The sequence below is a fragment of the Balaenoptera borealis genome (assembly GCF_965194805.1).
Source record: "Balaenoptera borealis genome assembly, chromosome: 13".
NCBI lineage: Eukaryota > Metazoa > Chordata > Mammalia > Artiodactyla > Balaenopteridae > Balaenoptera > Balaenoptera borealis.
This window is the reverse complement of record NC_138870.1, coordinates 46,712,455-46,735,704: the sequence shown is the minus strand read 5'-3', so window position 1 is coordinate 46,735,704 and position 23,250 is coordinate 46,712,455. Positions and strand designations below refer to the sequence as shown.

Sequence of the window (23,250 nt, the reverse complement as noted above, 5' to 3'; positions counted from 1 at the left end):
CTGGGATCAGAGACCCCCTTCCATAGCAGGGAACGGTCTTGGGTGAACCACAAGAGGTTTGGGGAAAGGTCTCTGAATACTTAGGCGCTGACTCAACAACTAGAAGCTTTCAAAACCCCTACTGGTGTCCCAGCGCCCCCCTACTCCGGCTTGGTTTCTTCCACTTCCCAGAGAATTGGAGTATTGTCTTCTGGAGAACTTGGTGGTCGGGATCGGGGACCCCGGGAAGGTGCTCTTACTGGTCTGGGGGCGCCGACGAGGGGTTCATGGGTAGAAAAACTTGCGGAGCAAAGACGGGGTCTGGAAGGGGGACTAACGGAGAGGCGTGTGCAGAGGAGGGGACCGACAGAGAGGGTACCCAAGCCGGGTCTGAGTGGGGGCGGGGGCGCTTGTCAACGTCGACCGAACAGCTTGGTATGCAAACGAGATGCAAAGCAGCATGCAGATGAGTGCAGTGTTTTTTGGCACTCCGCTCGGGTCCTAAGCCCAGTGGAGCCACGCTCTCAGTCCTCCGGTCCCGCTTCGTGACGGGGACTGAGAGCTGCACCCAGAGGCGCGGATCCGGGCCGTGGGAGCTACAGTTATACGGGGCAGTTCGCCAGCTGGGTCAGGCGCGGTGGCGGGGGCGGGGGCGTGGGGGGGGCGGCGAGGGTTGGTGGGAAGAAAGGGGCAGCGTAGGAGGGCCAGGGCGGGGCCAGGCCCGGGGCGTCCTCCCCTCCGCTCCACCCCCGCATGATACAAAAGGGCCTCTGTCCTCATTACAGCAAGGGATCAGTGCGGTGGCTCCCCTACGCTCCCTGGTTTTGACTGCAAGGGAAAAAGACTGGCTCGGTGGCTTTCCTCTATCTCCCGGTCTCGGCACAAGCCCAAGAATACAGCCAGAGGAACCTGAGAATCTGCCCCCAGTCCGCAGGCACTGCTGCAGCGCCCACTTGCTTCGCTTCCAGTGGCGCAACCTTCGGGGATCCCACTTCAGCACGCGGAGGGCGGCAGCAGAGAGCCCTTTAAGGGGCGGGGCCAGTGCTTCCCCAGGACCGCCCCCACTGGTTCGACTCCGCGCTTGCAGCACTGGCTCGCGCCTCCGCCAACCGCTTTTACTTTTCCTTCCCGTGTCTTCCCCGGTGACCCCGGAAGTGGAAGTAGCCCCAGGTCGGCCGCCGCGGCGGGGACGGAAGGCGGAAGCAGAGAGTGAACGGGAGGCGGAGCCGGGGGAGCTGCTCTCGTAGCTCCCCCTGGCCCTCGGCCCGGCTGCTCGAGGGGGAGGAGTTACCTCCGCTCTTCGGTATGTTACCTTGGTCCCCTCTACCCAGCCCGAGGGTTCGCGGTTGTCTCTGTCAGGGGCAACCACAAGCTCCGCCCCCAGATTTTCCTTAAGGACCGCACGGTCCCCACCCTTTTCTGGCAGTCTGCGGCCCCCTTTCCGGTCGTCTTTCCCTTTTTCCCAAGAGTGACCCCAGGACCACACCCTTTGTTGTACCTTCCTTTTTCCCTGATTCAGCATTATAGCTTTCTGGAGAAAGAAAAAAATAAGGGGATTTGGAGGAGGGGGGAGGGAGCAGGGTTGTCGTTAATGTAGTATTGGCTTTATTGCTGGGGTAATGAATGCCCAAAAGAACTCGGGAAAACAAGGGAGGTGGGTCCGTTAAATATATATCCCCAATTTAAGATTATGTAACCTCTCTCTTGGTCCTATCCTTGATCATCCCCACCTTGATACCTTTGTTACAGGCATCAGAACTTACCATGATGGCTGTGACCTAAAATCCTCAGGAAGCCCTGGGGTCATGGCCCAGAAGCACCCCGGAGAAGGAGGGTTGTGTGGAGCCCACCACAGTGGTGGTGCCTCCCTCAGGACTTTAGGACCCTCTGTGGACCCTGAAATACTTTCATTCTCAGGACTCAGGGACTCAGCTGGGCCTGCTCCTAATGGTACCCGCTGCCTCACAGAGCACTCTAGTCCTAAGTACACACAGCCCCCAAATCCAGCCCACTGGTCAGATCCAAGCCATGGCCCTCCAAGGGGTCCAGGACCCCCTAGGGATGGAAAGGACCCTGATCAGAGTGAGGCATCTTCAGAAGAGTCAGGAGTGGACCAGGAACTCTCCAGAGAGAATGAGGCTGGGTACCAGGAGGATGGGAACCCTTCTTTTCTTTCCATTCCACCTGCTTGTAACTGCCAGGGAACCCCTGGAATCCCTGAAGGGCCTTACTCTGAGGGAGGAGATAGCTCTTCTAGCAACTTTTGCCACCATTGTACCTCTCCAGCTTTGGGGGAAGATGAAGAGTTGGAAGAGGAATATGATGAGGAGGAACCTCTTAAGTTTCCCAGTGATTTTTCACGTGTGCCCAGTGGAAAGAAACCTGCACCCCGGAGACAACGGCACCGCGTTCCAGCCAAGGAGGATACTCGGGAGGGTGGACGCAGAGATCCCAGATCCCCTGGTCGACATCGGCTGGGTCGGAAACGGAGTCAGGCAGATAAGCGCAGAGGACTGGGATTGTGGGGAGCAGAGGAACTGTGTCAGCTTGGACAGGCAGGCTTCTGGTGGCTGATCGAACTGCTGGTATTAGTGGGGGAGTACGTGGAAACTTGTGGCCATCTCATCTGTGCATGCAGGCAGCTGAAAGGCAGTGATCTGGACCTTTTTTGGGTCTGGGTGGGAGTCTGGGCAGGGCGGCTGGGGGGCAGGGCCCAGGTGATGTTCCAGTTTCTGAGCCAAGGGTTTTGCTATGGGGCAGGGCTGTTCACCCGTTTTCTTAGGCTACTGGGTGCTTTGCTGCTCCTGGCTCTGGCCCTTTTGTTGGGCTGTCTACAGTTGGGCTGGCGGTTTCTGGTAGGACTGAGTGACCGGTTAGGCTGGAGGGGTAAAGCCACCTGGCTCTTCTCTTGGCTGGCTTCTCCCACCTGGCAGCGGTGCCTGATTCTGCTGAGAGAGAGCAGGCCGTGGCAGCAGCTGGTAAGAATAGTTCAGTGGGGTTGGCTGGAGTTGCCTTGGTTCAAGCAGAGGACCAATAGGCAGGGGAATGCACCTGTAGCTAGTGGTCGCTACTGCCAGCCTGAAGAGGAAGTGGCTCGACTGTTGACCATGGCTGGGGTTCCTGAGGATGAGCTAAACCCTTTTCATGTGTTGGGGGTTGAAGCCACAGCATCAGATGTTGAACTGAAGAAGGCCTATAGGCAGCTGGCAGTGATGGTGAGTACCCTTCCCCTGTTTCCAGTTCTTTGTTCCCATATTTTATTTTCTATTACAATTTTTGGGAGAGTGGAATAAAGGGAAGGCAGAGTAGAAAGTCAACTTGAAGACGAAGAGCATCTTTAATTCTTAGGAAAGAGTCATAAAGACTTTCCCCCCCTTTACTATGGGATCTGACTTTCCCTTGAAGTTTTTTGTCATGAGATTCTTTTTCTTAATGAAAATCAACGAACCTGGTGTATTAGACAGTGTTGGACTCACTCACCCTGGAATATCCAGGTGAAATCCCTCTGAGTAGGGTGGAGAAGAGACCTAGTCAGAAAGCCTGGCAGTTCTTCTCTCCTAAACAAATGAGTGTTTTTTGAATACAGGGAAATCCAACTGTCTGTCCCAGTGAGGCAAGTGTGCACTAGTGTGGGAACGTTCAGGGAGTACATGTGAGTGATTATTCCAGGACCAGGTGAGAGAAAACAGCTGTTTCAAGACCAACAACCCAGAGTGGGAAAAGGAAGGAGAATGGGACATAAATCTTGGAGAGGCATGTACATACGTTTTCATGTCATACATGAAAATATGGTTGCTTTTATTGGTAAGGGGGGTATAGGTGGGAGTTGTGACTTATCATACTCGAGGGAAATGGTTTAATACAAACATGCAATCAAATTGCTTTTAGAAATAGCTATTCAGATGCTATTTTTAGATATGCTATTTCTGTACAAGTAAAGCTATTATGAATATAAGTAATGTGTGTAAATTGCATTGGAGGCCTATTTGAGTGTATGGAACTTGACTGGTAAAATATCACAGTGTGTAAATTATCTCAGTGGTTGCATGACACTAAAGGGGAATGGGCAACCAAAGTTTCCATTAACCATTCAAGGCACAATAAAGTACCAGGCCTGTAACTTACCAGACGACTAAATTATCAATAGTTTGGTGGGAAATGTATGTCCCTTAGTGGATGGCCTGGGATATTCTGAGAGTGGGGAACAGTGTTCACACTCAAATTGTTACTAATGGTAGAGCTCTTTTCTCAGCTTCATGTCTTTTAGCAGACATCCTCTCTTGGGGAGTATCATTCAAAAATTCTCAGTTTCAACTTACTTTCTTGAAGTAGAGCTGTAGTAAAGTTCCCTGATCCTCAGTAGACCTGCCCTACTATCCAAAGTTCTCCCTCTTGTTCTGGGCCAGAGTATCTGTGGGCTTCTTTTTTTGGCCGTGCCACACGGCACGTGGCATCTTAGTTCCCCGACCAGCGATTGAACCCGTGCCCCTTGCGTTGGAAGCGCAGTCTTAATCACTGGGCCACCAGGCAAGTCCCTGTGGGCTTCCTTTATACAACCTCTCACTGCCTTTATTAGGCCCTAAATTGACCATTACCCACATTCTATAAGTTTGGGAATGTGAGAGATTTAACAGCATTCTGTTTACTTGGCCTCAGTCAAGAGACTAGCTTTATCTCTGTTTTTGGTGTATGAGGATGGGAACAATCAGGAAGCTGTAGGAAGTGAGGATATTATTTGTCTTGGAGAAAAGGGTGAAAAGAGGATAAAAAGCCTGTGAGGATCGTGATATATTATCAATATTTCACTCTTGGGACAGAAAGGCAAACTACTGTAGGAAGTTCTGAGTAGATATGAGAATTTCCTAGTTAGAAAATAGAGTTTGAGTATGTTGGAACTCTTAACTTTATGACTGACAATAAAGTTAAAATATGAGGGTTTAGTATGTGTGTGCCAGGTAGGCACACACATACTAAACCAACCATCCCTGCTTGCCTGGGATTGAAAGGTTTCCTGAGACATGAAATTTCAGTGCTAAAACTGGGACAATCCCAGGCACACTGGGATGGTAGATCGCCATGGTGCCAGATTCTGTGCCATATGCTTCATGTGTATTCTCATTTAATACTCCCAACAATCCATGATAGATAAAATATTCTAGGTCATATAGCTAATAAGTGACAGAGCTGGGACTTAAACCCAGATCTGTCTGCAGAGCCACAGCAGTTAACCATTAAGCTATATTGACTCTTCAAAAGGGTGGTGAAGGAGAACCCTTTGATATGAGGTTATTTTGACCCAAAATAGGGAGAGGGTTGGAATGGATATGTGATGAAATCTGTGTTTTGGTAGGTTCATCCTGACAAAAATAATCATCCCCGGGCTGAGGAGGCCTTCAAGGTTTTGCGGGCAGCTTGGGACATTGTCAGCAACCCTGAAAGACGGAAGGAATATGAGATGTAAGTTGGAGCTAGGAAATTGTCAGGTGGGGTAAATGAATAATCTTCAATAGCAGAGATCATTGGACTTGTGGATGGAGGCTCTCTGAGGCAGAGAGAACTGAGGTGGCTTGTCTAGCTGGCCAGGGGCCTCAAGAAGCCAATAGATCTGTCTCCCTTTGTCCCTCACTCAATACCCTCTGACTTAGAAAGCCTTTTTTCTCTCAGGAAGCGAATGGCAGAAAATGAGCTGAGCCGGTCAGTGAATGAGTTTCTGTCCAAGCTGCAGGACGACCTCAAAGAAGCAATGAATACTATGATGTGCAGCCGATGCCAGGGAAAACATAGGTATGATTTAAATAGGACAGGAGTGGGACAGCGATTGGGTAGCTAAAAACCTTCCTTGTATTGTCGGTAGTTGTGGGATCCAGATGGTAAGTAACAAGACCCTGAGGTTTCTACTTTTGCCATATTGTTAAGAGATTGAGGATTTGAATTAGCAAGAAGAAAAGATAGTAGTTCTAGCTTTAAGATAGAAGGTTGAGGGCAGGGTGTACGTAGGCATTTGTAACAACTGAGTCAGTAACCATATTTGTCAGTAATGATGAGATGTCAGTAATGGAGACTACAGCAATGCTCTAGGTAAGCTTGATAGATTATTAAGGAACTGTCCTTTTGTTGGATTGCAGGAGGTTTGAAATGGATCGGGAACCTAAGAGTGCCAGATACTGTGCTGAGTGTAATAGGCTGCATCCTGCTGAGGAAGGAGACTTTTGGGCAGAGTCAAGCATGTTGGGCCTCAAGATCACCTACTTTGCGCTGATGGATGGAAAGGTGTATGACATCACAGGTACACTGTCCTCTGGAAGTATGGGCTCATAGATCCTCAGAACTGTGATATTTTGGCTAATTATCTCTCATGCTTGCAGAGTGGGCTGGATGCCAGCGTGTGGGAATCTCCCCAGATACCCACAGAGTCCCCTATCACATCTCATTTGGTTCACGGATGCCAGGCACCAGTGGGCGGCAGAGGTAGGTGGTATTCCTCTCAATAATCTATCCACTATTCTAGTTCTGAACATGGTTTCATGACATGCTGTTTAGGACATGTAGGTGTCTCACCCTTTAAGAAGTTTGGGAACTGACTCAGTATATCTTTAAAATAGGTATAAATAGGTAACATAGGTAACCATTTGACTCCAATATCTCTTGCTTCATCATGTCTTCTGTTTTCCTCTCAGAGCTACCCCAGATGCCCCTCCTGCTGACCTTCAGGATTTCTTGAGCCGGATCTTTAAAGTACCCCCAGGCCAGATGTCCAACGGGAACTTCTTTGCAGCTCCTCAGCCGGGCCCTGGGGCCACTGCAGCCTCCAAGCCCAACAGCACAGTACCCAAGGGAGAAGCCAAACCGAAGCGGCGGAAGAAAGTGAGGAGGCCCTTCCAACGTTGACACCCCCACTCTTTCCTCAAATCAATGTCAGGGAGTCAAAAGGGCTGTGTACAGCACAGGATGGAGTTTGATTTGTTTATTTTTAAATATTTAAAAAAGGGAAAATTTTAAGCTCAAATTGTTCACTCAGTACTTACAGGAAGCCCTGGAACCACTCTCCCTCCTCCACCAGCACCCAGGAACTGAATCTTGTCTTCTGACAATACCAAAGAAATAGGGGGTGGCTAGAACAAAGAACCTAGGGCCTGGACCTGGGCTGGATGATATCTCCCATAGTAGTGTGGGAACTGGGTATTTCCCTGGTGTCTGTATGCCTTTTCTTGTCTTTTGCTTCTACAGCAGATGACACTTTCCCCCCTCTTTTTAAACGTGTCTGTATTATTTCTTGACCCATTTCAGGAGGGAGCCCCCTCCTTTGCCCCAATATACTAGTAAAAAGACAGAACGAGAAAGCATGTAACCCTAATTATAGGAGATAGAGTTCAGAGAGCGGAAACTCTCACCTTGTGGGTAATCACCCAACTTCGTGCTTGTTGCTGCAGGGATGGCCAAAACTAATAATTTTTAAAAAACAGATTCACGCTCTCTGCCCTTGGGTGAGGGGGAAGGATAGAGGGGCTCCTGGCAGCCCCCTTATGATCCAAGGGTTTGTATTTTTTTAAGTTTGTTCATATTTGTATGTACATATCTATTTAAAGCCAGGGGATTATCTTTCTATAAATACATAACTGGCAACCTGTATCTTCCCTCTCTTCTTTGCCCATATAGCTGAAGCCCTTTTTTTTTCATTTGAGAATCTTTTCCCTCCTAAGTGTTAGCTGAGAGTGAAGGGCACCTCCTACTGGACCAAGGGAGAGGGGACAAAAAAACCTTAGAGAAATTTTGTAGTTCTGTAAGTCATTGTTGCATCTTTCTTCCCCAGCCTTATGAAGACATCTCCCTACCCTTCCTGCTGACCAAACTGTAGCCATATCTGAAAAAAATTACCTTTATTATAAGGAAAATACACAGTAAAACAGAGCTGGAAGGTGGTGGGAGTGGATGATATGGAAAAACTTAATCAACCAAAAAGCTGCCCAAACATGGCTTCCTGCTGTGGAGAGTGATTTGCCCCTTACCTCACCTGTCTTTCCTGAGTCAAAGAAACCTGCTCCTAGCAGGGCTGGGCCCAGGGAACCCCATTTTCCAATGAAAATTTGGGAAAGTTTGAGTTTCCACTGGGAGTTTGGGAAACATAGTTCTCAGGCTTTCAAGATATAGAAGACAGTATAGAAAAAGGAGGGATGTTACATCCCTTTGTTCCAACGTCCCCAGCCCCATTCCTCAGTATTTGTTGATGCCAAAGAGACGGACCCCATGGAATTGGGGCAACTTGGGCAGCAGTACACTAAGCAGTGAGGCTGTGTTGATGAGGAAATGAGCAGCATCATACTTGGTGTAGAAGCTGGCCAGGAGGTAGCTGGGGAGAGAAGAAATAGGTTGAGTGAAGTTGGCCTTCCCTATCCATATTCAGGCCTTTGCAGCAACTTTCTCTTCTATTTTACATGACCAGTTTTACTGCATGCAGTCCTAGGATATCTGAAAATATTCCAGCTATATTAACAGTATTTACTTTGGGGTTGGGGAGATAATCGGATAGCACCTTTAACTGGAGATCTATAAATTAGTTTGTGGGTTTTTTTTTTATTGTTAATGACAGGTGGCAAATGACAGCTGAAGCAGTTTCAGCCTATATGACTGTTAGAATCCTTTTTGCTTCCACTTCTCAGTTAGTTCTTACAGATTCACGTCAGTTCTGCCTTTATTTAGTCACTTCTTTTGGAAGTGTAAAATAATTTGTTTTACTTGGTGTTTTATCTTTTCTCAGTCCCGTCTCCATTCCCCTACCACCAAGGAGGCAGCAAGTAATGCTTGATTACTGTCTTCTACTTTTTACTGTTCTCTCTAGATTTAGACCTAGTATATCATATCTTCACAGGGTCTAAGTGAGTAGAAGTCTGCTTTTTAAAAGATTCCCTGTGGACCTTTGTACCTGGCTTTTGAAGCATCTCCCGTATCTCCCCCTGGACTCACAGTACAATGGGAGAGATGCTGAGGAATTTTCGGGAAGAGGTAAATTGGAGCCCGTAGTCCATCTGTTCCCAGTGTGTCAGTAGCCGAGCCCTTCCTTGGTCAGGGGTCTCAAAGGGTGTCCCTTTCACCGTATGTAGGAAGACATACATAGCCTGGGAGGAGGGAAGGGGGCAGTGTGAGGGGGGCAGAAAGCAGTCCTTCAGCCCAAGAAGTATGCTAAGATCCCAAAAGGAAGACAGAAATCCCCAAATAATTGGTGATTTTATTTTGTTTTTGGTTGGGAAAAGCCTGGGGTGGGTAAAAGTCATGGTTTAGTGCTCACCAAGTTATGGATGACGTTGGTCAGGGTCCAGACAACAGGAATGCTGAAGAAGGGGATGCTGAGTAGGACCACATGCAGCAGTCCTACCAAGATGATGTAGGCCAGCCAGATGCCCCGGCTATTCATCACTCGAGTGTTGGGGTTCACTTCGCTGTGTGCCACCCCCACATTCATCCTACCACAGCGGGGGATCAGGCAGGAGTCCAGCTTAATTTCCTCTCAACCCCTCTTTGAGTTTGTTCTTCGAAGTTGTCCCCTGAACAGCCCAAATCCCCCGGACTCTATTGGGAATGAGAGAACTTCCCCATCATGCACAAAGGAAAAACTGAAGACTTGGGGAAAAAAACTTAGAAGGCAAGAAGAGTCCTCTCTACATCTTAGAGACATATTATGGTAATCTTTCTTCTGATCCTTACACTTCAACTGTAACTTGAAGGAGTAAGCATAGGCTGGGTGTGCTTCAAGGAGCAAGGGAAACAGAAGTATGTCACTTTACTTTCCTGAGGAAGTTAATAAGGAACCATGAAGACAATAGGTACACCCAAAATTCCAGAAGAGGGTCATGGGAAACAATCAAGGAACCACTAAGGAAGGTTGAGGGGGTAAAGCTACCTTTTCTAATCTATTCTAACCCCACCTTTTCCTCGGGGGCTTGCCTCTCCTGTGTCATCTCCTTGGCACGTAAGCAGGCAGCATCCTAATTCTTTCTCTCAAGCGTGGGGTGCTGCAAGAATGTGTCCAGGGCTTTTGCACTGAACTAGGAAGGGACGTGAGCTGAGCGTCTCGAGAGATGGAGCCCTAGTCCCGCCTCCAGGGCGGCTATGATCGTCGGAACTTGGCCGTTTTAAAATCGTGCTCGCCCTAAAGTTGATGACGCCTGGTTAAGAAGCAGCTCTGGCCCGCCCTCTACCTGAAATTCCCTAAACCCTAGCGCTGAATCCGCCCCTTGCTCCCCCAGGCTCCCTCTCTCCTTCGTCGGCTCCCCTCAGGGCTGTCGTCTTCGCCCCTCTCTCGGTCTATCGTTCGCCGCCGCTCCACCTCCCCCCACCCCCTTTCGCTTCCCACCATTTTGCCTTAGTACCGCTTCCCAGTCTCCCGTAACCCTACCTGCCAGCTTCGGAAGCCCGTCCAGCTTGGGGCGCGGCGCTTGCTTCTACACCTGCGGTCTCCAGGAAGCAGCGGCCCCGGCCCATCTGCGCTCTCCCTATTGGTGAAGCGGAGTTAGCGTTGCCACCACCCATTGGCTGGCGGTCCGCCACCGGGACGCACAATTGGTCACCATTTCCGTCCTTCGGGATGTGCCGAACCTGCCCTTCTCCAGGTCCCAGCTTTTGAGAGAGGTGGGGAAAGCCGCTGGAGGAGTGAGGGCGACTCCAGCTATTGACTAATGGAAAGAGTTGATGGTAGGAGGCGGGAGTAAAAGCCACAGCGATTGGCCGGCCGTGGCTGTCGGCGCCGAGGCGGGAGCTCCCGGAGGCGGAGGCGGAGGCTGAGGCAGAGGCAGCGGGTGGGGGCCTGGCGGAGTGAAGGGGTACCAAGATGGCGACTGAAACGGTGGAGCTCCATAAGCTGAAGGTACCGTGAGGCGGGGAGGGCCGGGTCGGACTTTTCCGGAGACTGAATTCTGCCGGCTGGTTTGCGCCTTTTCCTTGCAGGTTCTTCTACGTCGTTTTCCGGCTCCCGCCGTAGTTCTGTTCTTTTGTGCCTCCCTTCTTCCCCACTACGCCTTCCCTAATTTCCCATTTCTTCTCACGGTTTTACTGTATCTTTACTTGTTATTCGGCTCCTTCCTCCACTGTGGTGTCGTCCGCCACTTCCCCATCGTGTTGTGTAAGTGCCTTCAACCTGTCCTCTCTTTTCCTTTCTCGTCAGACTGCATTACGTCAGTGGTCCCCTCCTCTTGGACCCGTGCCGGGCCCGGGACCCCTTTTTCTTCCCTGGGTTGATGCTTTCCAGTCTCTTGTACAAAGCTGAGATTCACGGTAGCAGATGATGGCAGCTTCGTGTATTCTGCCTGTCTAGGTCTCAAACTTGATCCAGAAAATGCTTCCCCTCCCTTTTTTTAGGTGGGGTGACGCCCCCGGGGCAAACTTGGAAACCTGAGGAGAGCCCTCCGAAGATGGGCCTCCCCCTTAGAGGCCTGAGGTTTAGGAGACCTTAAGAGGTAGTGAAGGCACAGATACCCCAGGTTGAAAAGTTTTTCGAGTTCTCTCAACGCTGTTCTCCGTCCGCCAGCCTTCCCCCAACCCTGCCCTCCACCACCCAAGAGACAAGTCACTCAGGGCTGTAATATTTTGGGAAAACGTTTGCAAGGTTAGGGTTACTTCTGTCCCACTTCGTATCGCGGACGGACCCTGCATCTCTTGGTCTCACCACTGGGTGACAGTCACAGAAGCCGGTTTAAGTTGTGTCTTGGGAATCTTAATAGCTGTTTCGTGTTTAGATTATTATTTTCCTGGAAGAAAAAAGTAGTTTCTTTTAGGGTGAATTAAGAGAATATCTCGATTAGTTGTACATTTGTGGTTTCACAAGTAGTTTTCCCATCACGTGTTTCGGTCATGTTTTGGTCACATCCCAGGAACCTTTGACAAACCAGGCTGATTTAGGCCAAGCTGAAAACTGATCCTTTAAAGTTTGATGAGCTTTAAAAAAAAAAAAAAGTATAAGGAGAATAAGGGCAGAGAGAGGTACTTGTAATCACTTATTAGTTGACACGAATTAGACTTTCTGTGAAAGTTGCTAGGTTTCTTGCTCTTGGATTCTAAGCTGTACTAGTGGGGTTTTGTGTTATCCTGGAGTTACTGTTAACTTGGTGGTGCTGAAGTGTGTAGATTGTATCAGTGGTCTACTAATAGAATGACAAGTAGAAAAAGTTGAGCAACTACCTCCATTATATGTATGCTTACTTGTATAAATTATGTACTACTATAGCGTTATGTATGTTATAAAATATACACAGAAAAGGAATTTTTGAATGAATGGGATAAAAAGGAAATATGAATAGAAGATCTAATACTTTTTTCCTATTAGTTCCAAAATTTTTATTTATTTATTTATTGCTGCATTGGGTCTTCGTTGCTTCGTGGGGACTTTCTCTAGTTGTGGCGAGCGGGAGCTACTCTTCGTTGTGGTGCGCAGGCTTCTCACTGTGGTGGCTTTTCTTGTTGCGGAGCATGGGCTCTAGGCGCACAGGCTTCAGTAGTTGCAGCACGTGGGTTCAGTAGTTGTGGCGCGTGTGGGCTCAGTAGTTGTGGCGCACAGGCTTATTTGCTCTGTGGCATATGGGATCTTCCTGGACCAGGGATCAAACCCGTGTCCCCTGCACTGGCAGGCGGACTCTCAACCACTGTGTCACCAAGGAAGTCCCCTTATTAGTTCCATTTTTGAAACCCCTAGAGTAAGTCACCAGCCTTATGAGTTGCCTTTATGGATTTTATGTTGGTTTGTGGAGTTCCACCTTACATAAAAATCTGTATTTGTCAGTTCTATATTAAATTTGATTTTGGGGCTTCCCTGGTGGCGCAGTGGTTAAGAATCCGCCTGCCAATGCAGGAGACACGGGTTCGAACCCTGGCCTGGGAAGATCCCATGTGCCGCGGAGCAACTAAGCCCGTTCGTCATAACTACTGAGCCTGCGCTCTAGAGCCCACGTGCCACAACTGCTGAAGCCCGCACGCCTAGAGCCTGTGCTCCACAGTAAGAGAAGCCACTGCAATGAGAAGCCTGCACACCGCAGCGAAGAGTAGCCCCCACTCACCGCAACCAGAGAAAGCCCGCACACAGTAACGAAGACCCAACGCAGCCAAAAATAAAAATAAATAAAATAAATAAATTTATTTAAAAAAAAAAATCTGCCTGCCAGTGCAGGGGACATGGGTTCGAGCCCTGGTCCGGGAAGATCCCACATGCCGTGGAGCCGCTAAGCCCATGTGCCACAACTACTGAGCCTGCGCCACAACTACTGAGCCTGCGCTCTAGAGCCCGTGAGCCAGAACTACTGAGCCCGTGTGCTACAACTACTGAGGCCCGCGTGCCTAGAGCCCGTGCTCCACAACAAGAGAAGCCACCACAATGAGAAGCCTGGTCACCGCAACGAAGAGTAGCCCCCGCTCGCTGCAACCAGTGAAAGCCCGTACGCAGCAACGAAGACCCAACGCAGCCAAAAATAAAAATTAATTAATTAATTAATATTTAAAAAAAAAGAAAAGGTGTATTTAAAAAAAAGAAAAAAATTTGATTTTGATTGGATAATGTCCTCTGACCTGATTTCAGGTAGTCTTAGAGAACATGAGGCAGTCCTGACAGCCTAAAAAGGGTTCACTCTTTTAATCATATTTGCTTGTCTTTGCTTTTTCTCTAGAGCACTTCTTAACCTTTTGGAGGTCACAGATATCTTTGAAACTCTGAAGAAAAATATGGACCCTTTCCCCAGATAAAGGCATGTACACATACTTCGCATGCGATTTGAGGGGCTTCATCAAATTACCTTGTAGCCCTGAGGAGTCCCTGGACCTCTGGTTAAGAACCCATGCCTTTGATTCTGACTTCCAGGACGGTTAATGTTTGGTTCCACTGTTGCTCTTGATGGTGTGATCCTGACTTTTGGGCTGACCTAGGGTTTATCTCTTTTTTTAAAAAAATCTTTCCATTTTTATAAAGGGAATTTGGGGCTTTAGCGTGGGGTCTCAGAGGAAAGGAACAGGCTTTGAAGTAGAAGGAAAAATATTATCTATCTGAATTGATATGTAAATCCACATCAACTGCAAATTTCTGAAGATTTTGTAGAAATGGAGTCATTCCAACACAGTTGGAAAGAGAGACTGAATTATGGGTGAAAATGTTCTGAACTGTAATAGTACCAGATTTCCAGTCAGTGTGAGAAAAGGGACTACAGAGGAGAGAACAAGAAGGGTGTACTAGTTTCAGAGTGCTGCGAACAGTGAGACATTGTAATATTGAAGCATAAAGTGTGTATATGTTGGTGTTTGAAGATAGTTTGGAAAGGGAAGTAGGTGAACTGTGTGACTGGAGGTATATTGGAGTGATACTGAAAAGGACTTCTAAGTTGTGTAAGGTGTTCGGTTTTTGTCATGTAGGCAGAAAGTGGGGAACCTTTGGAGATTGGAAAGTAGAGCTGATGTGATCAGTTTTTGGTTTTTGTTTTGTTTTGTTTTGTTTTTTTCTTCGTTGCATGGCTTGTGGGATCCTAGTTCCCCCACCAGGGATCGAACCCCGGGCCCTCGGCAGTGAAAGTGTGGAGTCCTAACCACTGGACCGTTAGGGAATTCCCAGTTTGTGTTCTTTTGGCAGTAAGAAGGATGGGGTTTGGAGAGGAAGAAATGTCACCAGCTAGATTTTTATTACAGTAGTCACTCCCCTGCTTAAAATCCTTTAATTATATCCCTGCCAATCTCTCCAGCTTAGTTTCTCACACTCCAGCTACGGTGGCTTTATTTCATTTCTCAGAGTGGCTATTCATTAATTGCTAACATTTACATAGCATTTACTGTGTGGCAAACACTGGTCAAATCTGTTTGTATACATTAATTGATTTAATTCTCATGATAATCCTAAGGCAGTAAGGTAAATGCCTGTGTTGTCCCCATTTAAAACTGAGAAAAAACGGAAGCTCAGAGAGGTTGGATAACTTGCCCTAGGTTGCGCAGGTAGTAAGTGGTGGCTCAAATCCAGGCAGTCTGTCTCCAAAATTCCTGTCCTTAATCACTGTGCACAACTGCCTTTCTTTACCTTAGTGCTCAGAACATTTACACATGCTTTTGGCTGCAGTGCCCTTGCCACCCCCATCCCCCATACCTTTGTCTAATTAACTGTTCGTTGCCCTTCAGATATCAGTCAAACATCATTTAACCAAGGAACCCTTAGGTAGGATGGGTTCCATCTATCCGCACACAAGGTCAGACCACTTTTTAAACGCTTTTATAGGACCCTGTACTTCTTTTTTTTTAATCAGTTAAACATTATGTATATGATCATTGATTGCCTTGTTTCCCTACTAGATTGTAAGCTCCATGTGGGCAAGAACTCTTTCTGTTTTGCTTATGATTATTTTCCTGTATCTAAGATAATGCTTGACACACAGTGGGTACTCAGTAACTATTTGTCAAGTGAGTAAGCTTACTAAGACTTGAAATAAGTTCGTGACTTTTAGAGTAGGAATGAATTTGAAAGAAATTTGGAATATAGAATTACAAGCATTTATAGATCAGTTAGATGTGGGAGGAATGAAAGAAGACTCCAAGTAGTGATACCTTTAGTCTAAGTTGGGAGGAGGAGGAGAAGCCAGTTTTTTGCAGGAGAGAAGATAAGTTCAGTTTTGGGTATAAATGTCTTTGAGATATTCACTTGGAGATATCTAGTAGTCATTTGGAAATGTGGGTCTCCTGCTTAAGAGCTGAGAGCTGTCTCCAAAGAAAACATACAGATGGCCAAGAGGCACATGAAAAGCTGCTCACCATCACTAATTATTAGAGAAATGCAAATCAAAACTACAATGAGGTATCACCTCACAGTGGTTAGAATGGGCATCATCAGAAAATCTACAAACAACAAATGCTGGAGAGGGTGTGGAGAAAAGGGAACTCTCTTACACTGTTGGTGGGAATGTAAATTGATACAGCCACTATGGAGAACAGTATGGAGGTTCCTTAAAAAACTAAAAAAGAATTACCATATGACTCAGCAATCCCACTACTGGGCATATACCCAGAGGAAACCATAATTCAAAAAGACACATGCACCCCAATGTTCATTGCAGCGCTATTTACAATAGCCAGGTCATGGAAGCAACCTAAATGCCCGTCAACAGATGAATGGATAAAGAAGATGTGGTACATATATACAGTGGAATATTACTCAGCCATCAAAAGGAACGAAATTGGGTCATTTGTAGAGATGTGGATGGACCTAGAGACTGTCATACAGAGTGAAGTAAGTCAGAAAGAGAAAAACAAATATCGTATATTAATGCATATATGTGGAATCTAGAAAAATGGTAACAGATGACCGGTTTGCAAGGCAGAAATAGAGACACAGATGTAGAGAACAAATGTATGAACACCAAAGGGGGAAGCGGGGGTGGGCGTGATAGTGGTGGGATGAATTGGGAGATTGGGATTGACATATATACACTAATATGTAAAAATAGATAACTAATAAGAACCTACTGTATAAAAAATAAAAAATAATAAATAAAATTATTTTTTTAAAAAGAGCTGAGAGCTGATAGTAATGGTTTGGGACTTATTCAAAAATATTTATGAATTGCCTACCATGCGCCAGCTACCATAGGCACTGGAGATACAGCAGTGAACAAAGCAGACAAAATTCTTGCTTTCATGGAGCCTATATATATATATATATATATATATATATACATATATATATATATATATGTATATATATTTATATATATTTATATATGTATATATATATAAATATATATGTGTGTATATATATATTTGGAGCTTATATTTTATTAGGGGAAGGTACAATAAATAAGTAAAATTTATAGTATGTCAGATAGTGATTTGTAGAGAAAAATAGGAAGAGGGAGTACAGTGGGAAGAGAAGGGTATTATAATTTTAAACAGGATGACTAGGGGGAAGGCCTCATTGAAAAGGTGTTGTTTAAGCAAAGACTTGAAGGAAGTGAAAGAGTAAGCCTTGTGCAAAGTATTATAAGAGGACCTTAGAGGTGATCATTAGGACTCTGGCTTTTACCCTTAATGAGATAGGAAACCAATGGAGGATTTTTGAATAGAGGAATGACATGTTCTGACTTAAACTGTCAAAGATCACTCTGACTACCTTGTTGAGAATAAACTATAGTGAGGTTCAAGGGCTGAAGAGTTTTTGCAGTGATCTGTATGAAAGAAAGACAAGAGGGATTAGATTCTGGGTATATTTCGAAGGTAGAGCTGACAAGATTTGCCAATAATTGGATTCTGGGAAGTGAAAAAGCCTTTGGTACAAGTGGAAGGATGAGAAGACCAAAGTCTCCTTAGTGAATGTCTTAGTGAATATCTGTATTTACAGGGTTGGGTGGAAGAAGAGCTAGCAAAGAGGCTGAGGAGGTGAGGTAAGAGGAAAATGGTAAGAGAGATAGAGTGTGCACATGAAAGCAGTCCTTCATCTTGGTATTTAAAATTGGGCTTGGGACTTCCCTGGTGGCGCAGTGGATAAGGCTCTGCGCTCCCAATGCAGGGAGCCTGGGTTCGATCCCTGGTCAGGGAACTGGGTCCCACGTGCATGCTGCAACTAAGAGTTTGCATGCTGCAACTAAGGAGCCCGCCTGCTGCAACTAAGACCCGGCGCAACCAAAATAAGTAAATAATAAATAAATATTAAAAAAACCAAACAAACATAAAATTGGGCTTAAATCAGAGAGATCTGAGCTGGCATATTGGCTCCACTGTTTTCTAGCTGGGTGATTTTTTTAGCAAATTATTGAGTCTCTTTGAGCCTCAATTTCTTAATTTATGAAATGCAGTCATAATACCAACCACATAGATGTTTTGAGAATTAAATGAGGAAATGATGTTCAAAGAACTTAGCCTTTTGCCTGTCATGTATTAATACTTGAAATTTGAGTTCCTATCATATGAAATGTTTAAATGGTGTAAAATGCCTCAGTCTTCAAAGGTTTACAAACCAGATTGAGAGTTAACAGATGAAAATGATTTGAATCAAAATTCAAGATTAATAAATTAGAAATCACAGGGTGATGAATGATTAATGTCAAATGTGTTATGTAGTCAGTTGATCAGTCCTTTCTCTGCTGTTTGGTTAGGTAGCATGAAAAATGCCTTATTAATACTGAGAAATGGGATTTTTAGATTGATATTGAAAATTTAATTTTTGAATAGGTAATTCATGCTCAACCTCATAATATTAAAGGTATAAAAGGGTACGTGGTAAAAAGTTTCCCTCCTCAACAAACTTCTTCGCAGATTCAACTAGTGTTAACTTACCTATTTCTTGTCCAGGCATCTTGTATATACACATATGAGTGGTGTGTGTGTGCATGTTATTTTTTACATTAATGTTAGTATTTTATATACAATGTTCTGTAACTTGGCGTTTTTAAGTAGCCTTATTGAGATACAATTCACATACCATACAATTCACTCAGTATACCTTGCTTTTTAAATATTGAGTTGGCCAAAATGTTCCTTCAGTTTTTAAGTAAAAATAAAAGACACATTTTTCATTTTCACCAAGAACTTATTGAACAATGTATTCACTGTTTTGTTCCACTACCTTCTGCCATTTTTCAGGCAAGTTCATAATTCCATCTTCCCAAAACTTTTTATCTTTTTGAGCAAAGAACTGTTCCAGGTGCCTTTTACAGTCTTCCAGGGAATTGAAATTTTTTCCATTAAGAGATTTTGTAAAGACCAAGATAAATAAAAATCCAAAGGTGCAATGTCTGGTGAATATAGTGGATGAATCAGAACTTCCCAGCCAAGCTGTAACAGTTTTTGCCTGGTCATCAAAGAAACATGTGGTCTTGCGTTATCCTGATGGAAGATTATGCGTTTTCTATTGACTAATTCTGGACGCTTTTCGTCGAGTGCTGCTTTCAGTTCGGGAGCAGTACTTGTTGGAATTAATCGTTTGGTTTTCCGGAAGGAGCTCATAATAGAGGACACCCTTCCAATCCCACCATATACACACCATCACCTTCTTTGGATGAAGACCAGCCTTTGGTGTGGTTGGTGGTGGTTCATTTCGCTTGCCCCACGATATCTTCCATTCCACGTTATTGTACAGTATCCACTTCTCATTGCATGTCACAATTTGTTTTAAAAATGAAACATTTACATTTAAGTAGAAAATCACATGCAGAAATAAGGTCAAGAAGGGTTTTTCCTGCTTAAGTTATGTGGAACCCAAACATCGAAGCGATTAACATAACCAAGCTGGTGCAAATGTTTTTCAGCTCTTGATTTGGATATTTTGAGTATGCTGGCTATCTCCTGCGTTGTATAATGTTGATTGTTCTCAATTAATGTCTTGATTTGATTATTATCAACTTCATCTGGTCTGCCCAACCGTGGAGCATCGTCCAGCGAGAAATCTCCAACACAAAACTTTGCAAACCACTTTTGACACGTTCGATCAGTCACAGCACATTTTCCATACACTGCATAAATCTTTCTTTGCGTTTCAGTTGCGTTTTTACCTTTCTTGAAATAATAAAGCATAATATGCCGAAAATGTTGCTTTTTTTGTTCCATCTTCAATATTAAAATGGCTACACAAAAATTCACCAGTTTTGATGTTTTCTTTTAAATGGACACTGATATGACAGCTGTCACAATACAGTCTAACCAAATTGTTTCTAATGAAGTTAAAGACAACTAAGCACTACTAGAGTCATCTTACGGAAAAAAAACTGAACGAACTTTTTGGCCAACCCAGTATGTTGTTTTAAAACATTTTAAAGTCAAATGCATATAAAAATGGGTAAGATTTGGGCTTCCCTGGTGGCACAGTGGTTGCGAGGTTGCCTGCCAATGCAGGGGACACGGGTTCGAGCCCTGGTCTGGGAAGATCCCACATGCTACGGAGCAACTAAGTCAGTGTGCCACAACTACTGAGCCTGCGCTCTAGAGCCCGCGAGTCACAACTACTGAGCCCACATGCCACAGCTACTGAAGCCTGTGCACCTAGAGACCGTGCTTCGCAGGAAGAGAAGCCACTGCAGTGAGAAGCCCGTGCACCGAAACGAAGAGCAGCTCCCGCTCGCCGTGACTAGAGAAAGCCCGCACGTGCAGCAGTGAGACCCAGTGCAACCAAAAATAAATAAATAAAATGAATAAATTTATTTTTAAAAATGGGTAAGATTTGATATTATAAGTTATTTATTTATTTATTTATTTATTTGATTGCGCCGGGTCTAGTTGCGGCTCAAGGGCTTCTCAGTTGTTGTGGCATGCGACCTCTTAGTTGCAGGATGCATGTGGGATCTAGTTGCCTGACCAGGGATCAAACCTGGGCCCCCTGCATTGCGAGCACGGAGTCTTAACCACTGCGCCACCAGGGAAGTGCCTATAAATTCTTATTTGAGGCTTTAAAAGTGTTTTGTTTTACTAATGTAATTGTGCCAAAATGAAATGTGTGAAACGACTTCATTTTCAGCTATTTTATTTTCACTCATCTATTTCCCTTTTGAAATAATGTCCCAGTATAGGAGCAGAACCCATAATATAATAATAAAGTAATACAACAGTGTGTAAAAACTATCTGTAACATTCGCATTTGACCAGAGAAGGGGACGTGGAGGTGCTGAGAAGACTGCTGAATGAGCCAGAGACCTTAGGTTAGGGACTGGGAGCCAGTGGGGGGCTGAGATTTCAGTGACCAACAGCAATAGCAAGGTCAGTGGTCAGCAGTGGTGGATGCTATCCAAGCTAAACAACCAGTTGTACCAGTCTGTCAGCTTCAAGTCTACCAGATCAGCATCCTGTGCAAAATCCATCACCGACTGTCTGTTTCCCTGTCATCTGGAGGTTTTTGTAAACTTTTGTCCATATCTACACAGTTTTGGGAAGGAAGGAGAAGGGAGGAACAACTATTAGAAAGTTGAATTTTGAATTGCCTGAGTATTTACATTCCTTTTCCCTAGGTGGTCTTAATGTTACTTAAACCAGGAGAAGAAAAAAGGAATGGAGTCTTCTGAGGAAGATTAGGAGTTATAGGAAGTAAAGAAATTGTATTGCTTTGTAAACAAACAACACCCTCTAAACATACACACACGCGCACGCACACACACACAGAGTAAATGATATATTTAAAATGTTAGGTGATCTCTAAGTGCCGGGGTTACATAAGACTTTTTTTTTCCTCTATACTTTTCAGAATTTTCAAACTATTCTGCAGTGAACATAATACTTTTATAACCAACAAAATTCTTAAAAGTGTAACTAAAATCAAAAGACTTGTTCTCCAGGAAACTGAGAAAAAATAAAGTACCAACATGGGAAAGATCAAGATTCTTACTTAAGGTCCATTACTTAAGAAATGGACCTTAGAGATCACTTAGAATCTAGATTCTAGATTAATACTATTCACTGTATCATCTGTAGGCCAGTGCTCATCCATGAACTGTTACTGGGTAATGATGAGATAAGTTTAAAAAAAAAAATTAAGTAAGCTTTTAGAAACTTTTATAGCAGTTTGACATCACTGCTACATCCAAGTGTATGACCATTTTTCTAGTAATTGATTTTATTGTTTCTTTACAAAAGTATTGGTCCACAACCTGGTTGGAATGCTATAAAAACTTGGCAGCCCTATCAGTCTAGCTATTTAAAAATATATTGATCTATGAAATGCAGAAATCTGAGAAGCAGTGATTCTGTCTAATTTTGTCTAACCCTTCACCCAGTGTCTGTCTAACACTTACAAAGTGTTAGTAGCTGCCAAGCACTATTGTAAATGCTTTATGAGTATTTGCTGGTTCAATCTTCATAACAACCCTGTGCTGTAGGTACTGTTGCATTATCCCCATTTCATAGGAAACTGAGGCACAAAGAGGTTATGTTACTCACCCAAGGTTACACAGCTGTAAGTGGTAAAGCTGGAATTTGAACCCAAGGTAGTCTGACTTCAGAGGCCATGTTATGCTTTGCAGCCACTCCACACTTTTAATGGGTGATTACCTACCATATTTCTCAATAGAGGGTGCTGTTGGCTTGTTGAGTAGAACAGTGTTCCACATAGTATCCCTCCCTGCCTGCCTGTCCCACTCACTGAATGCCCAATCAGAAAAAAAAAAAAACCCAAAAATTTCCCCTCTCCATTTCCAAATGTTTCCTTGGTTGAAAACCTTCTAGAGCTGACCAGCATATTCCCTTAGTTGTAAAGTTCTATAGGCATCTGCTTTCTAACTTCTACTGGTTGGTCTTAGATCTGTACTTCGAAACTAGTAAAGTCTTTTTTCAGGACAAATATCTATCTGTGCACTGATCTGCATATAGGATTTTTGGAACCTTCCTTTTCTTGGTGGTTCTCCTTGGATCAGCGTGTCATTACGCTCCTTAAAATGAGAATATAGAGCCCAGTAAGGCTATTAATCACTTAATATAGATTCTGGGGCTTCCCTGGTGGCGCAGTGGTTAAGAATCCACCTGCCAATGCAGGGGACATGGGTTCGATCCCTGGTCCGGGAAGATCTCACATGCCGCGGAGCAACTAAGCCTGTGCGCCACAGCTACTGAGCCCACGTGCCGCAACTACTGAAGCCCACGCGCCTAGAGCCCGTGCTCCGCAACAAGAGAAGCCACCACAATGAGAAGCCCGTGTACCACAACGAAGAATAGCCCCCACTCGCCGCAAGCAGAGAAAAGCCTGCGTGCAGCAACAAAGACCCAACGCAGCCAGAAACAATAAATAAAATAATAAAATAAATTTAAAAAATATATATATATAGATTCTGTTTTTTAGTTACCCTTAACCTAGAATTACTTTGGTAACAAATCATACTGTTAGCCCTCTTTGCACTTGTAATCATCTAAAACCCTGACTGAGGTCTTTATCCTTTGAGTTACTGTTGAGCCAGATCTTGTTCATCTGGTTTTTTAACAATTTAAGTTTTGAATATAAGTGTAGTACTTTATAGGTATACCTTATTTCTTCTAAATTGAGTCTTCATTTTGGCTTATTGTTTTCCCTGAAGAGCCAGCAACACCCCCTGACATCCCCACCCACCCACCTTTAGTTCTGTCAGTAATCCATCAATTCTTCCTCCTTCTGTTGTCTGCAAAGTTGATAAGTATACCTGTGATATCTTTAGTCAAGTTACTGATTTAAAAATCTTCAACTCATGCCATGTCGTGGCATGCCATTACATATTTTTTTCCATTTTGGCAAAGATCCTTTAAGTGATTCATTATTGACATTAAGCTAGCTAACACATCTACCTAATTCTGTGGTGGTCAAACTTGTATGCATGTATATGGTAG

General features: G+C 44.7%; 3 protein-coding genes across 9 annotated transcripts in view; 2 read left to right on the top strand and 1 right to left on the bottom strand.

The window, feature by feature from the left end:
* Positions 1-141: 141 nt before the first annotated feature.
* On the top strand, positions 142-7,608 carry DNAJC14 (DnaJ heat shock protein family (Hsp40) member C14). 3 transcript variants are annotated; one of them, XM_082350946.1, is made up of 8 exons: positions 142-229; positions 765-1,282; positions 1,729-3,194; positions 5,330-5,436; positions 5,644-5,763; positions 6,105-6,265; positions 6,345-6,447; positions 6,657-7,608. In XM_082350946.1, the coding sequence occupies exons 3-8, from the start codon at positions 1,785-1,787 to the stop codon at positions 6,865-6,867; spliced, it is 2,112 nt and encodes a 703-aa protein (XP_082207072.1). In that variant the 5' UTR covers positions 142-229; positions 765-1,282; positions 1,729-1,784; the 3' UTR covers positions 6,868-7,608. The 3 variants fall into 3 exon arrangements, with proteins under 3 accessions (XP_082207072.1, XP_082207074.1, XP_082207073.1); XM_082350948.1 differs by lacking the exon at positions 142-229 and adding an exon at positions 474-606; XM_082350947.1 differs by lacking the exon at positions 142-229 and having other exon boundaries at positions 667-1,282.
* A 233-nt stretch (positions 7,609-7,841) lies between these two features.
* Positions 7,842-10,503, bottom strand: ORMDL2 (ORMDL sphingolipid biosynthesis regulator 2; the record flags this gene model as incomplete). 4 transcript variants are annotated; one of them, XM_082351137.1, is made up of 4 exons in its annotated part: positions 7,842-8,326; positions 8,941-9,092; positions 9,263-9,437; positions 10,370-10,503. In XM_082351137.1, 4 exons carry the CDS (start codon positions 10,501-10,503, stop codon positions 8,191-8,193), a joined length of 597 nt encoding a protein of 198 aa, XP_082207263.1. In that variant the 3' UTR covers positions 7,842-8,190. The 4 variants fall into 4 exon arrangements, with proteins under 4 accessions (XP_082207263.1, XP_082207265.1, XP_082207266.1 ...); XM_082351139.1 differs by having other exon boundaries at positions 9,263-10,123; positions 10,370-10,491; XM_082351140.1 differs by having other exon boundaries at positions 9,263-9,543; positions 10,370-10,467.
* Positions 10,504-10,706: 203 nt separating this feature from the next.
* The window catches only part of SARNP (SAP domain containing ribonucleoprotein), a 52,693-nt gene continuing 40,149 nt past the window's right edge, over positions 10,707-23,250 (top strand). For both annotated transcript variants that reach the window (XM_082351134.1, XM_082351133.1), the window contains exon 1: positions 10,707-10,837. In XM_082351134.1, coding sequence (XP_082207260.1) covers positions 10,802-10,837 — 36 coding nt within the window. In that variant the 5' untranslated portion in view covers positions 10,707-10,801. The remainder of the gene's footprint in view (positions 10,838-23,250) is intronic.

What these genes read in the sequence shown, in the direction of transcription:
- DNAJC14 (XM_082350946.1), top strand. Translation starts at nt 1,785, where the DNA reads ATGGCCCAGAAGCACCCCGGAGAAGGAGGGTTGTGTGGAGCCCACCAC. An exon ending in AGACGGAAGGAATATGAGAT is followed by an intron (nt 5,437 to 5,643) that starts GTAAGTTGGAGC and finishes TTTTTCTCTCAG; the next exon opens with GAAGCGAATGGCAGAAAATG. An exon ending in AAAGGTGTATGACATCACAG is followed by an intron (nt 6,266 to 6,344) that starts GTACACTGTCCT and finishes TCATGCTTGCAG; the next exon opens with AGTGGGCTGGATGCCAGCGT.